This window comes from Egretta garzetta, unplaced genomic scaffold (genome assembly GCF_000687185.1).
Source record: "Egretta garzetta isolate BGI_Z169 unplaced genomic scaffold, ASM68718v1 scaffold41, whole genome shotgun sequence".
In the NCBI taxonomy this organism is placed as follows: domain Eukaryota; kingdom Metazoa; phylum Chordata; class Aves; order Pelecaniformes; family Ardeidae; genus Egretta; species Egretta garzetta.
This window is the reverse complement of record NW_009258755.1, coordinates 1,247,453-1,263,914: the sequence shown is the minus strand read 5'-3', so window position 1 is coordinate 1,263,914 and position 16,462 is coordinate 1,247,453. Positions and strand designations below refer to the sequence as shown.

The following is a 16,462-nucleotide window of genomic DNA, read 5'->3' as shown; positions in this document are numbered from 1 at the left end:
ATTTATATTCTAAGTGTGACAGGTTGGATGCCCAAGGGAATCCCAGCATTTGCAGGCATCATTCTCCTTGCTGCCCCAACCCTGTTTTCTGCTGCCCTGAAATTTTGCTGTCTCTGAGAAAGGACCACCAATGCCTCTTTTCCCTCAGCTCTCCTCTCTAGCAAAATGTTCCCTGATGACCCAGAGGTATAGATTATGCATTAGACTTTGGTGGGCTTTTCTCATGTACTTCTCTACTTATCTCTTATATGCTTATTAATCTTTTCTCCTCTTTTGTCAAAGTTCAAGGAGTTACTGGACTACAGATGATACACTGTGCACAGACTAGCCCAGCAGCCTATAAACAACAATCATAGTCGTTTGCATATTTTGAGTCCATTTCAATGAAATTACTAACCTAGTCAAAATTACCTTTGCTCAGCATCAATGGTAATCCTTGTGGGACGACCAACATCTCTTAGAAGAACTCGGCGTTTCTTCCCATTCATATCTGTCGCTTCTATGGTTGCTTTCTGCCTATTGGCCCAGAGAATGTCTTGATTTATCCAGTCAATAGCAAATCCTGAAATGCCTTTGTCAATGTAACATAGCCTCTGTAAACAAACAAACAAAAAAAAGCTGACCCCAAGAAGCATCCTAATGATCACCCTAAACTTGACTTTCAATATAGGGAATAGAGTGCCAGGCTGAAGCTTCCCATTTCATTCCTTCACCTGCTTCATTTTCTCTCAGACCTGTGGATATTTCTCATTCTTTAATCACTTTCATTTGGTCTTTGTACTTTCATGTACCCCTTCTGAACTGAGTGACCCCCTGCAAAATGGGAAACCGGTCTCCATGAGAAATACACTAGACTAATCTTTTAGTTACAACTTCTTGCCTTTGGCACACTATGAAGCACCCAGACCTGTACTGTTACAGATGAAAGACTTCCTAACACGCTATTACTGGACCTCAATCCTGAAAGATCAGTGTCAAATACATCAGTGAAGACTCCACATGGGTACAGGAACACTGGCAATCTCTCTCAAACAAAAGAAGGCTCTCACAGCATTAAAGTTCAGCCACAACAGCCTGTCTGCCCTTCTTAATCAGCCAGATGCAATGAACTGCACAGCTTTTTCTGAACAAAGGATGAAGTGCTAAAAGAAGCATTTGTGCAACCATAGAAACCAATAAAAGGTTTGAGAAAAAATGAGTAGGAATTCAAGCACATTTTTCTCATACCATTTGTGCCACTTTGAGTTACAGTAATCTGGAAGACAAACTTCCATAATGCCAGAGAGTAATTTAAAACTGATAGAAACATTATTGTCTTCAAAGCTTTAGTTTGTCTGAATTTCTTCTCCTTCATTTTTAACTCCCCTTCACTTGATTCACAGAAAATACTAGATGTGCTGTGAATGTCAGTAAAACAGCCTGGGCTCAGGACCATGACTATTACAACAGCAAAAATTTAATAAGTCTGAAGTGCTAATCAATTAACAGGAACAGCAGAATTGTACCTAAAGAGCAGGTGGTTTCCATGGAGGGTTTTATGCCCGTTAACTTGGAGACTTCCAGAGAACTGTTTACTTTACCTCTTGTTTTGTGCCATTCAGGTGAATTCTTTGAAGTAGTCTCCTTTCAGAGTCTACCCAATACACTTTCTCTTCTGTGTAATGAAAATCCATAAGCATTGACTGACCAGTATCAGCCACCAATCTTTCGTGATTGGTCCCTTCAGTGTCAATTCTGAAGATGGCATTTCCATGGCTAAAAAGTAGGAATGGTGCAGGGTCTGGCGTGGAAAAAACAAAAAGAGACCAATTAATAGACAAGCATTGCACTTCTACTGCATTAAGTTCTCATCAGTATTATACTAGCCAAAGAGAAAGTATCTAACCATCTCGCACATATTTTAGTGATAACTTTCCATGCATATCACAGAGAACCAATAAGATATAAATGTAATGGTCCTTTCACATTTAGTGCTGGAGGTTAGATCAAAAATCTGAGTCATGAAGCTGAGATTGCAGTGGTTCTCACCACTAATACCAGATGCTACAGCCTAGTCAGAGTTCAGAAGAACCATTGCATGCATGCCAACAGAGGTTGGAAGAATTATGCCATGGATGTGTCTCCAGGTTGAAGACTGTTTCCAGCTATTGCACTATAGCAAGAATTTATCACAGAGGGGTGGTCTGGAGTCTCACTTTGTCTATCCAAACAGGGAAATTGAAGATCCCAAGACAGGGAAAAGGAAGAAGCTAGAGACTGCGGAGGTTTCTTGTGATGCAGAGGGCTGAAGGAAATCAAAAGACCTGTACTTAAAACTCCTACAGCTCAACAGCAACAAGTCCTTGCAGACAAAAACTGTATTCGTACTGAGTGAAGGGTAAGAGTGTATCAGTAACTTCACATAAAATATGTTAAAATGAAAGGCATGATGATTATGCCCCAAACTCTAGAAATCCATTTAATGTTGAAAGTGATGAGCAATTAGGATGCTCCAAATAACGTTAATGCAGCCTTAAAACCAGGTGATAAGTATGGAACTACAATTAGTAGGACATAACAGTTGGGGCTGCAGATTACACTAACCCAGTTTTATCAAGTCTTCTTTGTTATTTTTAGGGTATCACCATAGGGCAGGGTTAAGATTGCCCGAAGAACCTTAACTGCATTTCCAAACCACAATGGTTTCCATTTAGGCAATTTGAATACTATGGATGTCTATCAAGTGTGTGGCAGAGGAAAGGAGCTTTTAGGTAACCAGACACATTTTAGCCTTCATTTTAAAAAGAAATGGGGTTTTTTCCTAATTAAAAAAAAACAAAACAAAACAAAAACTTGGTGGTATGCAGCCTAGTCTTTAATTTACCACTAAAACAGCATTCAAAGAAGGAATTGTGGTGGTAATGGTGGAGATTTATAACATGGTTGCCTGAAACAATGGGTAACAGCACACAAGTAATGGTCTAACCAAATGACTTTGAAATGCAATTATTGATATAGATCCAACAGAATGACAGCTTTCAAGCCTGTCTCATCACTGTTGAATTGATCTTCCTGCGATGCAGAGCAACTCTCCATTTGTCAGGGATGGATATCATCAAAGATGCACTCATCAGTTTTCTTCCACATACACTTTTGAAAGTTAAACTGGTTTTATTGACCATTTTTGCACCCTTTTAACTAAATATCTTTTCTATTAGTATGAAACCTGATGCTTTAAACTCAACAGACATCACTCCTACAAATTTTAGCCAGATGCTCCACCTTCATCATGGTTGGTAAGGTTGTTTGATTTCACAGCAGAGGAATGAGACCAATTTTGGTTTCTCAAAGTGAAGAGCAAGTTAGGCAGAAAGTCCTGATGAGCACCCAAGATGTAATTTTCTGTTCAGAAGGAAGATGATCAGCACTCTGTTTCTGTACTAACAGACTCTTTTGTACCTCAAGTTTTCAAGCTATCACCCAGTTGTAACAGCTGCTTCTAGGATTTCAGTGACTCCCTTTTTCTGCTGCTATTTGCACTGAGCAACCCCATGTGAGACTATTTAAACTATGAAGACTCACTTTACGTAAATGCTAAATGAACGGTGAAGTGTAGCAAGGTTGATTTATCTCAGGAATTTGACAGCTGTACTGCCTGCATTTTTGCCAATTAGTCGACCAAGAGCATTTATATATTTTGGGTTTGTCCTTTCCACTCTGAATTTCCTGTCGGGTGCCCGTGAATGAGGGCTGTAAATGGAACAGGGACCAAAGAAATCTAACTTTGATTGCAGAGGCACCAGTCAGATTTGGGACTTAATTTTATCAGGGGTTTAATAAACAGGTAAACAAAACCTGCATCAAAAAGCTTCCTGTCTTATAAACATGAGGCTATTTCGTTTGGTGTGCCCCCTAGAAGGGTGTATACCTAGCATAAGGGTTCCTTATCCATCGCGGTAGCTCCTGAACCATCACTCACTTTCTACTGGTGCTATAAATGTTAGTAATAATGTTAAAAAATGTTGAAGTCCTCCAATATTAAGGTAGGATTGTTCTTCGAAAGATACCTGCATCACTGTGAGGTTTTCACTTCTCTTCAGTTCAGAAGTGAAGAGTTTACAAAACATTTTATTAAAAAAATAATAATTTAAAGTTCTATTTAAGAGGCTAGAGATGTTTAGGCAGGAACACCAAAAAAATCCAGCTCAGATCTTTGAGAGTCACATGTTGCTGTCAATAATGATGATTCTAAGAGCTGACTGAAGTAATCACGTTGGTGCCAATTTGGGAGCTGCACAGAATACTTTCAGTTATGTTCATGGTCCTAAAGGCTACATGCACAGGGACTCAGATACATCTCCTACTTCTTGGGTCAGAAACATGCCCCGTTGCATCCCATCTCTGCATTAGCAAGAGTCCCAGACAAACATTAGTCAGAAAAAGAAAACCTGAGCTCCTGGATCAGAAGGGAGCTGTAGCATATCCCAGACAGAAACCAAAACCAGACATTCAGGAAACCAAGGTGGAGAGGTGAGAGGTGAACTTCAGAGCACTCCCACCTCATACTCTATATGCAGTATAGGGTTAAACCAAACAATAAAATCCAACTAGACTTTTTTCACTATGTAGCATCAGTTGAGGACAAAATTAAGTTTATTCAAAGGCTGTAACTGTGGATACTTTACCCTTAGAAAGGCTAAAAACTTTTAAAATTTAAATACATCTTACACATTCAAAACCCAATTTATGCACTTAGGACAGAGCAAAAGAGAGCAAAAGCTCACAGTAGCACTCAAGTTTATTAAGAAACTGCCAATGGGTGAAACCAAAAACAAGGGCTTCCTGCTTACAATTTCACAGCACTGTCCCTAGAATCTAAACACACTGGAAAGACATCAAAGCCAACACACCAAAAGGGGCAAAGGTAGCAAAATCTCGTGTACTGACATGTTTTCCTGGAAGTAGTAAGGCCGGGATAAGAGAGTTTACAGTTCTGAGCATAGAGGGAGTGTGTCTACTAAACAGGAAGCCATCGTTTAGTTTTATTTGTTTGTTTTCATATGTTCATTCATCTTCCCACCACCATACTCTCCATTCTTCATCACCATTTTTCTGTGGCACCCACTTTTGACCTTGCTGCTTACCCACACAGTAGAAGAGGCAGAGTTTTTCCATCACCAAACCAGAGCACCCCAGTCACTGTCCAGTTGGGACCAGCTGGGCATGGTTCACTTTGAAAAATAATGTTAACCTAATATCTAAAGCTCTTTTTCAGTCATCAAAAAAGAAAACGACCTTACCATTCACATAGCAAGACCGTTTGTCAATATCTAAAGTGTAGCCGGGCAAACAGGAGCAGATGTAGGACCCTGGAACATTGATACAGGTTTGGCCACAGGTTCCCAAACCACCTTCAAGGCATTCGTCGATATCTGAAACACGGTTTTGAACAGATTATTAAAATTCAGCTAGCAAAAGCAGCAAAGAGAAAGAATATCCTTGACATAGTTATCTAATAATAAATTGATCACAAAATTTAAGGTTCCATCATTAAAAAAGCAGAGGAGGATGGCTGTATTGCTTCATGCATTGGTTTCAGAATTATTGTTTTTTCTGTAGTCACATGCAGTGATTTTTGTATTTTTTTTTTAGAAGACTGTCCAGGGAAATTAGCGTCCTCCCTAGTGTCTGGGCGCTCTGGTCTCTGATTGCCCAAACACAGGGTACAGTCTTGTTTCTGTGATTTGCATTATCATTTGCTATGCAAATGCTGCCTGCAGCTGCTTCCGCAGTAATAATTTTGTCAACAGATCAACAAACTTTGCAAAATAGCAAAGCAGCAAACAGACTGCCACAGCACTGAGTTCCACATTGAGCTCATTTTGGTTTGAATCAACTCTCAGAAATACATACAAAAGACTAAAACCCCCACTATGTTCTGACAGCAACAAGCCCAAACCAAAGCAACAAGCAAACTAATTAGAAACTTGGCTTTTAACTAGTAGATTAGGCTAGAGCCTTTAGGAATTAAAAAAATATTTGATGTATTTGTGGTGTTTTACCAGGGCTGAGGCAGTACCTATTAATTAAGTCCTAAATTAAGGACTTTATTTTTCAAAAAAGGTCACCACTGAGGAGTATATTTCACACTAAGGCAGTACCATGGGTGATGGTCCCAGCAAATTTAGATAAACTTCAGTTCCTACTGAAAACAAATGCATCTGACAGTAACATCCCAAGTTGCGTGACATCTGGCAGTACCGCATCTTTCTATATTTCTTGTATAACCACTGTGAGGGCTGCTCTAAGGAGCAGATTTTTCCCTGCCCAAGATCTATTTGATGTCAGTGGCTTTTGTTCTGAGTTTTATCGTCTGACTTTATGCACACAGGAAAAAAGGAATCAACACAAATTATGTTAAAAAGACACATTTGTCTCTTTAGAGTCACTAAAGGACATTGATTCATAACCAAACCTACATGTATGTATTGAACTATTCCAAGTATAGCTCACAATATTTTTTTTTCTTTTTCCTGTATTACTGATCAAGAATTTAGGGCAACAGAGGAAGAGCTTCTCCTTGGCTAGCTTATATTATCTGATCATTTGAATCAAGTGCAAGTTATCACAGTGCTTCAGGAGGTCCGTGAGTGTTAGGTGAGGATTTCCTTAGTTCAAAGAAGGTCAGAAACAGCACCTCATGATAACTACAAGGAACTGCAATTTAACCAGCTCACACCAGCAGCTGGAAAGAAACATTCTCTCTCAGTAACCTAGGGAGAGCTAAGCAACCAGATGTCTGATATCCCACGGGTCTGGGGAAATGTCGCCTTTAACTGCTTTTAAAAACTATGTGCAGCAGAAGTGTTTCAGGATTTCTTCTGTGTCCGGTATCAAAGTTGTTCAAAAAAAATATCTCTGCTCTACAGCCACCTAATATGTCTGTACAGATTAGGAAATGCTTCCATATTGTTTTCAGAGTTTTCCCACAATGTTGTGTTCCACATAGCAGATGAACTAATTTGACAATTTATGAAACATGATCAGAGCACGTGCAACTGATTTCTGTTGAAGAGTTACAAAGGTAAAGCAGAAGCATTCTGAGCAACTTAATTCCATAAAGCACGCTAATTCTAACCCAATCTTCTTCAAACAATCAGCTTTCAGGACCATATTTTCCCACACATACTAGGGATGCACATGCCATTCTCCACAGCATTAAAGGAGTAGCTCTGCCAAATCCCCTCTAGAAAGGTTTGACTGGCTTAGAAGTTTGTTAATGGGCTACAGAAACTGAGACCTCCAGGTTGCCAGTTTAAAACTGGCTCCTCCTGGCTAACATTGCCAGGAGGCATTAAAACTAAAGGACTCTTAACCCATACGGGAGGGCTTTGGTGACCTCAGCTCATCATCACAGCTGCTGTCAGCATTAGCGGAGATGTGAAGGAGCCTGCAGGCATTGAACACTGTTCGTATCTCTCCCTGATGCACTGGATTTCAAATGGAGGAACTGGCTGATTAAGCCGGACAGTTAATCTGATCTAGTCCCCAGTACAAAAGCCAGTGCAAGACTCTGTTGGTAAGGGCTGTAACATAGCTCCTGTTAGTCACTATACTCTTATGACAATAGTGGCTTCTTAAATAAACCAGATGTTATTTCTCTGAGGAAATCACAGGTATGGGTGATAAAGCAACTGTGTAGATGTAAGATTGCTAAAGACAACGGTCATTTCACCAAGCAATGCAAAACACTGATGAAAGAACTATTATTCAATCACAATAAAGAGCACATTAAATAAGAATAAGGAAGATAGGCCTGACCTACAGATTGCATCTGGAAGACTGCTTGCCCTGAAAAGGATTTGTGTCCATATGGGACAGAAAGCTGACCTCCTAGCATGTTACTGGGCAAGAAAATTCAAACCACAACACAGATAAACACAGGAGAAATGAATGACAGTGGGGAAATAATTTTACTGCTGTATACAGCAGTGGTCAGACTATATTGGCATGCTGTTTGTATTTCTCAGATATAGGTTGTTAAAGGCGAAGAAAGGCTGAACAAAAGGCTATAGTGACAGAATAACCGCCCAATAAAAGACAAGGGGCGCAGTGGCGACAGGCAGCTCGGCCGCTGGAGAATGCCCCTTCCAGCGGAAAACAGGAAGCGCCAACAGACACAGCGCTGTTGTAAAACATGCCACAGCACCACGGACATTCAGCTTTTATGGCACTAACAATGGAAGAGGGTCCTATGCTTAACATGCTCTCTTCTTTCCTTAAGTACAAATAACCCCCCACCCTCCAAAAAAATCCCACCACCAAAAAAAAAGGCTCGCTCTTAAGGTTTAGGAGAACTTGATCATAAAACCATCCATCGGGTGTAACTAGCAATGCCTTCACCTGCACTCTTAGTGCCAAAGCAAAGCACGGAGTTGCATCCTGCTGTCGCTGTTTTACGTGTCCCGGCAACCACATCCCCCAGTGGGAACTTTACCCTGTGAAAGAAATCGGCTTAGTGAACACAAAAGCTGTCTGCAGTGCCCTGACAGCCAGCCCTGAAAGGAAGAATGAGGTTCTTCTCAGTTCTCAAAGGCTTCTTTATGCAAAAAATGCCTTGAGAATCAGCAAAAACGATGAATCATGTCATCATGATGTTGGCAGCTCTCAATTACTTTGCATACAAATATGCTACTTCATTGAGAGTCCTGAGAAATGCTCTGATTGCAGAAGGTGAAGCATTAGTATGCCTGGCAGGGATACAGAGAAACCACAGTGAGCCAGAACTTGCTTTTCATTATGGCCCCAAATACATGCATTATATACATAAAATATACATGTGCAGACACACACGCTCAAATAATCTCACTCAAATTTCATTCCTGTGGAGTTGGACTGGGGATTAAATCGGTCCGCTATATCTAGCTACCACCATAATCTTTTCAACAAGGTTGAATGTGAAATTTCGTCTGGGTTACAAAGAAAGCAGCCCATCCCTTTTATCTATTTTGTTAAAAGCATACAGCTCAAAGAAAGAAGAGAGCCAGGAATGGAAAAAGATCCCCCATCTATCAGCAGGTCACAATAAAATAGATACGACACAGCTCAGTATCTTCTCTCTCTAATTTTAAATGTGGTTTAAAGTACAACCTGATCACTCACAATTTTTGAGAGGATAGAGGCTGTGAAATGCTCAAATACTATGGTAAGAAATACGATGTGAATACAATAAGGTGTTATCAACTCCTGGACTCTTCCAGTCCAGAGCCACAGAGGTGATCAGATCACAGATATGACAGCAAGAGCAAACATATGATTTAATAAAGTATAAAGCAGAATAAAATTTAGATTTGTAATAAAATTCAGAAACCACTTATAGACATCTTGAAGAGAAATGGCAAAAAAGATCTCAAGGTACTACAATATATTTAGTTTTCTACCTTTCTGGACTCAGCTCTCAAGGGTTGGGGCACCAGAATGGAAAAATATGCTTTGGTTTTGTCTTTGAAATAAATTCTGTGTGTAAATTAGTCACTACAAAATGGACCTCTACTTCTCTGATCACGCAACTTTCAACATACTGTTATTGGATTGCCTTTTGAAGATGAAGTTCATGAGGCTATCACCCGGCCCTCTTTGAGAGGCATCAGCAAATACTGTCATCCAGCTCCCTTTAAAATCAGGTTTCAAATCAGATACTAGAAAGTAGTCGGTTTTGTTTAAAACAGAATACAAAAATAATATTTGCTATTTTCCACTGAGCAAACCAGTGGTGAGTCTTGCAGTATTAGTCATTGGTCCTGGAGTCTGCCCCATGGCCCTCTTTAGGATTAAGCTTCATGTGATGTGTGATGCCATTTCTGTCATTTCTTATAACATATTTGCCTCCTTCCTACTTTGATCTAAGTTTTTACAGCTAAAGCTTGTATTTGCCCACATTCAGCTGGGTCCAATTTCCAGAGAATTCAATGGGAATCTTCTTGTGAATTGGTCTGTGGGTTCAGACACACGTTCAGGAATTCCTGACTACTATTTGGTAATAATGTTTTCAAGCATCTTTCCCCAAGGCAGTATGATATGAAGTGAGCTAGCTGGAAGACGGCTACTGAAAATAAGGAAACAAGCGTGCCTCGACTGCAGCTCTCCTGAAATACAGAGGGATACAGTGGGCTCTCAATGGGTTTACCCCTATGTCTTGACAGGGGTAGACAACACAGTTCCCCATTTCATCGGCTCTTACTGCGCCTCATGCGATGCTCGCAAAGAAAGGAGAGCTGTGAATCAGTAAGGTGTTGGCGTTTCATGTTTCTCAGAACACAACATAAGAATTTTTAACAGTGTGTCTTCAGAAGGCTGCATGGAGCAAAGTCAAGCCAGGGTTTAGCTCACTGAGGTGAATTTAGAGATGCAATACAAAGAGGAATGACAATATTCTGCATCACCAGTGCCCCATGGCAGGAGGGTGGTGAACAGTAAGAAAGAAAGGAGGAAAGCTTGAGGCATAGGAAGAAGCATCTGCCCAAAAGAGCTGGCCTCAATAGCTGCAGTTGTCACCTTCAGTTGCAGGCTGTAGCCCTGTAGGAATGTGCAGCCTGTTAGCCCTGAGGAAGTGACAAGGACTGATGAGTTAATGTCAGAAGTTAGTAGAGACGTGCAGAATTTAAGAACCAATGATTAGGTAAAACTTCAATAATGTGGGTTGTATTTTGCCTTCTCCAAAAAATTTTTACAATATTATTGAGGGTTTTTTAAATAACCATCTTCCTTCAGTTTTAAAACTTATAAATGAATATTCAGATTCAGCCCTGAAGCCAAAGTCTTGCAGAATCCAGAGCATAATATATTTACTTAGGGTAGCCCAAGACTAACAGGCACTAGTATCTAGTCTAAAATTGATAATGCAAGGGGCTGCTCTAGGGGCTTCTTCAGATAAACAGTGCCATGTGGAAACTTTTTGGTCTCAAGTGGGGAAAGTATCTATACACCATGAAAGAATAACAAATAGTGGCTTTAAAGCAGTTCTTCAGGGGGTACAGGCAACTGATTCCAACAGGTATAAGGCCCATCCCCTGGTGTACCATGTATGCTTACATGGTCAAATGTGTTAGAAATCAAAGCTCTCCCAGGACTAACTATGCACATGTTTTTACCTTGTAGGAATAATAACTCCTGCGTAGCCCAGGCCATTTGTCTTTAGAGGTAGAAGGTTCTATGTTTTCACTGGGGTCTAAAAAAGATGAATGATTTAAAGGTAACTGAGCCCCCAGTCCTAACAACAGCTTAAAATAAATTATTAAATCAAGATGGCAATGTCAAAAATTGCAGAAATGCTTCCAATTCTACCATAACTTGCCAACAAACTGACATGTTCGTTCACCAGCCTACTCTTGTTCTGACCTCGTGATCTGTTCTCCCATACTTTCTCTCTTACAAACCTTACTGTTGTGGGACACACGGCCCCTCTGAAACGCCTCTCCTCTCTTGGCATACCAAGTCAGGATTCAAATAATCTCTCTTAAAATAACGGTATAAAATTATGTGAGACATTTAGGGCTAGATTTCATTATCCTTCCACAGGATGAGAAGGTCTTTGATCTTTGAATATCCCTAGAAATAAAAGGAACTAATTAAGAAGTCAGCTATTTAGCAATGTAAGAAGAGCACGACCTAGACCTTGATCTGTAGTGGCAGTATGGAACGCAAATGTGGAAAAGCCTACACACTGTCCAGTAATTGCCGCTTGTAGCAGCCCACTAACAGAGGGCAGACACCTTCTCAATTCAGGGTAGCCCATACAGTTGGCAGGATACCACCACAGTCACAGACGATAAAGAACATTTTACAATTGGTATATTTATTACAGCTCACCATGAACGGTCGCCAAGCCACAGTTCAGCTTGCTGTCGTTGTTCACAGTTCAGTGGTATGAGTCACATCTCCCACTCACAACTTTTATCCCCGCTATTACCTTCAAAGCCTGCCTCCAGCTTCCTACCACTTGTTTTCACTGCACCCTCTGTCTCACACAATTAATGAACTAGAATATCATGCATCCGGTCTTCTGGTCAGAACATGACTTGTGCATCCAGCACACAGAGGAAAGAACAGGGGAAATCCATTCCACCAAAGCACCCTTCGGTTTTACATTTCATGTCAAAATTTCACCTTGGCTTAATCCCCTGTAATCCAGTGGTCTTGAATTAGATATGCTAGCACATCTCATTTTTCATTTATTCTATGCTACCTGGAATCGTTCAGAGTATGACATAGTAACATTAGCTCTTACACAAAAGGCTGCTTCTATTACTATTTCTTGTAGAGTTTGCTGAGCTACTGGCCATTCTGTTTTGGTGCTTTACCTAGAGTCCCTCCATTCATACAGCAGCTGAATGTACCTAATTTTCAATAGAAAAGACAAAATGCAGGGCAGGTTATGTCTCCATTAATGGAAGAGCGATGTACATCAACATGCAAAATACAGCAACTGAAATAAAAAATAATCTCTGCAGCCTTTTGAATATCAATATTTAGAGTACATTTTGACTCACTAAACAATAGCCAAGCAATTCCCTTTGTGTCTCCCTGGTAACAGGCAATAGGACAAGAGAAAATGGACTCAAGTTGCACCAGGGCAGGTTTAGGTTAGACATTACAAAAAATTTTTTCAACGAAGGGCTTGTCAAGCATTGGAATGGGCTGCCCAGGGAAGTGGTTGAGTCCCCATCCCTGGAGGTATTTGAAAGACAGGCAGACAAGGTGATTAGGGACATGGTTTAGTGGTGGGATGGCAGGGTTAGGTTAATGGTTTGACTTGATGATCTTAAAGGTCTTTTCCAACCTAAAGGATTCTATGACTCTATGATTCTCCTGTTATATATGAGCTCTTAATTAGGCAACCCAGTAATGTAGTAGTCATAACTAACATACATCCTAACTAGCTTGAAGCTAGTAAATAGTGTGGAAGGCTAGGAGAGGCTGTGTGAAGTGCAACAGTTGCTGAGGGTATGACATACACACTGCATATATTTCAGGTTGAGGTTACAGAGACCCAGGTCTTGTATGGTCCCATGCACCGAATGGCCATCAACAGCAGAGACGATAGATGTTCTCCTATGGGAACACCTTCTGTTTTAGGTTGGCCTCAAGGGAATCCAGTTTGTTCACTTTGAGAGTGCTCTGCAATGTGAAGACAAGCATAGTAAGAGGTGGAAGTATGGAGATTCATTTCAGAAATGTGTTTCTCCTTTGTATTCAAGCATCAGTGAGGAAGCACTCTAGGTGCGTTTGGCTCTCAGATAAACCTTCAGTCAGGTTTATAATTTGTATGCAAAAAATGCCTAGCTCCTCCTCTCTCAGTACAAGAGCATTTAAACATGCATACTTCTATTTTCTGCTTACACGATGGTATTTCTTGGCAGAATGCACAGAGGAGGCACCTGTTATTAAATCACTGGAGTCATGTCAAGAACTGAGTCAGAGCCGCTGAAGCCCAAGCAATCTAAGGCAAAAGCATGAACTCCAAGTATTGGGGCTGTTTGCTTGAATCCTTACAGAGCATTACCTCATCTCCTTGCTGCAAAGCCCACAACTTTATTGGCTCTGCCTTTCTATAAAAAATTGAACTTAAAGGTAGCAGGGTAGGGAGAAGGGTTCTGGCGTTCTTTGTCATACACTTTGTAAAGAATAGGAACCTGCATTTCACATGTCCCCAGAGGGGATTATACTACTATTAGTCTCATACATTTCACCCAGACTTTAGTATTACAGTATCAAACACACCTGCCATTCATGTATTGTATGAGACATATTATTAAATATAAGCATACATATCTACATGCACCAATAAACATAGAAAGAGGAGTTTTTAAAGCTATCTAGCCCACATCTAAGTATATACTAATACATGAGCACTAAAATACTCTTTCTATATGCATATAGAAATACAAAAATACACATACACAAATTTTAGATACATAGAGGTACAAATATGTGTGTGCACATGTATTGAAAATACAGAGACACTAAAGCTATGGCAAGGAGTTTTGTTAAGCAGGGAAGAGTTCAGATCTCTTAATGATCATACAGAAGTTTATCCTGCTTTCTGAGGGTTAAACTGACAGGCAAGTGACTGACTTCTGAATAACAAACTAAATAAAATGAGTTCTGTTCATTACGAGAAGCAAAAGATATGGAAAAGCTGATTTATCAATTCTGCCAGTACAACAGACCAGCCATCTGTAAAAAAAAAATTCTTTGAAAATTATAAAGCTCAATTAAGAGAATACAAATGCAGTTTTCTTAATTTGGTCAGCAACTTACCTATACAAGCAGAGTTTTCAGTCTTTAATCTGTATCCATTAGGACAGTTCCAGTGCTGCAGAGCGGAGAGGCTGACAAAACCAATTTTAAAAACCACAGGCAAAAAAGCAACAAGGAAGAGAAACATAATCTTGAGGGGTTTTTCTGAAGTGTCACTAGAGAAAAACTAGCTTGTATTCAGTCATATCCAGGACAAGATGAGCATGTGTAATCCCAAAAGGTTTCTGCAGTCTCCCACTTTACACTCAGACATCTTATCACAATACCAAGTTTTATCTTTGCCTTGCTTTTCTTGTCACTTTAGCCCCCACTGTGGCTGACTACAACCTTGAAGAAATTCCTGGGAGATTTCTTCCCCACACACGTCGGGGTTTTTTCCTCTCTCTCTCTTGCGTTTCTTTTTCTTTTTTTTCTTTTTTGGAAGCCAAGTATGAAATGCCTGACACTCTTGCCACAAATTTAACACAGCCTAAAAGCAATGCTCGCAAGGATCACTGCGAGTTTCCTCACAACAAGCAAAGGTGCTGTTTAAATCTTAAAAGCAGTAAATTTGGAAAACTGTTCACCACAGCTCTCAGTGGAGCACAGGGAGTGAAATCTCCAGGTACCGTCCTTCTCCAAAACGCAGTTGCTTTTTACATAGAAACTTGGATGGACTCCTCTTTTCTTTTTAAAGCTCTGCTTGCCCCACCTCTTCTCTTTTTAGTACCACTTGAGTGAACCCTGTGTTTGCAAATAGTAATGTGGTCGGTTCCTTACTACAGGGAACTGAGCCAGAATGCAGATACCCAGCCACCCGTAATAAATACAGTCTATTTAGAAAAGCAGCCCCTCCTGCTTGAGAAGTACCTGCGGCATGCCGGCTAGGTTTTATTTCTCAGATACTGTAGGCAGGTTTATACCATGACTGTTCGGTCATGATTCGTAGCATTCATTTTAATATTTTTATGTGTTTTACCACCAGCAACAAAGTTTGTCATCAAAACTTTTCGTGCAAAAAGGGAAAAAAAAATCCCTCTGGTTTCTACAATATATTTCAACTGGAAATACAAATTGGCTTAAGGTCAGTTCAGATCTATGGTATGTGTTTGTAAGTCTGATTTCAAAGAAGCTGCAGCCATCTCTCTCAGGTCTGAATCTGGCCCATCTGCACTTCCAGGAAAATACCTGCTGTCAGAGACCGAGGCAACGTCTTCAGAGTCTGCATCTCTCACACAGGTTGCAGTCATTTTTATGCACGCGTCGGTGCTGTAAGGGGCTACTGTTGTGATGCTGTGCTCTTTTACACCTGTTTTGCTGAGGTATATAAATCAGAGAATTTCCAGGTGCATCAAGTGCATCATTCTTCCAGTATCAAAAAAAATCTCCTTTTCCCCAGTCTTAGAGCACAAAACTCCAGAGCACAAGCAGAAGCAACTTGCTGAATTTTGAATGTGCTGAGATTTAAGCAGGTGTTTAAATGCTTGGCTGCGCCAGGCTTTGTTCAGCTAACTACTGTGAGGCATTCTGGTTCTGTCGCTTTTTTCTTTTCTTTTTTTTTTTACTTCTGCAGTATTGTGGTAGAATAAATAATAATACAACAGCTGGATACGGCAGCAGCATCAGACAGTAACCTACAGCTGTACGAGTTCCGTCTCTGGGAACTTCTCCCCCGCCCCGTCCCCCATTTGTCTGAATCGACAAGAGTCCAGACTTGCACCGTCAGAAAATAAGCAGCGTGAAACCTCATTATACATTGGGCCACTCTCCATTAAAGGCAACTGTTTCTTGATGTTCCTGCCTGTCTGTAGGCACATTCTGCTGGCTCGATCTTCACTGCTACAGCTAATGCAACTAATTAAATCCGGACTGACAAATGGCAGCCACATTTCCACGTGCCCTGTTCAGACCCAAGTCTCTGTTCTGCGTGCTATAAAATACAATAACAGTAATGTAAATTATGCAGGGCCAGACTCATGCCAAACAGCATTTGCTTCTCCAAATAGTCCCCTGGAATACAAAAGGCCAATCCATGGGAAAGCACGGTACAATGCCACCCCACCTAGGACTACAGGATTCTGCCCAGGAGCTGTGGTACGTTCCACGTGAACCACTTTTACCAATTCCGCAGCCGTTGGTTCCTCCTCACACAATTTTCTTCAGTGTTCAAGCTGGGAGGACGCAA

At 40.6% G+C, this 16,462-nt stretch overlaps 1 protein-coding gene across 1 annotated transcript in view; it reads right to left on the bottom strand.

Annotated features, from left to right (window-relative positions):
- The window catches only part of EGF (epidermal growth factor), a 59,675-nt gene extending 45,250 nt beyond the window's left edge, over positions 1-14,425 (bottom strand). Inside the window, exons 1-4 of the mRNA XM_009649195.2 lie at positions 14,299-14,425; positions 5,280-5,411; positions 1,581-1,780; positions 412-593 (exon numbers count right to left, since the gene is read on the bottom strand). Of these exons, the coding sequence (XP_009647490.1) occupies positions 412-593; positions 1,581-1,780; positions 5,280-5,411; positions 14,299-14,425 (641 nt within the window). The remainder of the gene's footprint in view (positions 1-411; positions 594-1,580; positions 1,781-5,279; positions 5,412-14,298) is intronic.
- Between the last annotated feature and the right edge of the window lie 2,037 nt (positions 14,426-16,462).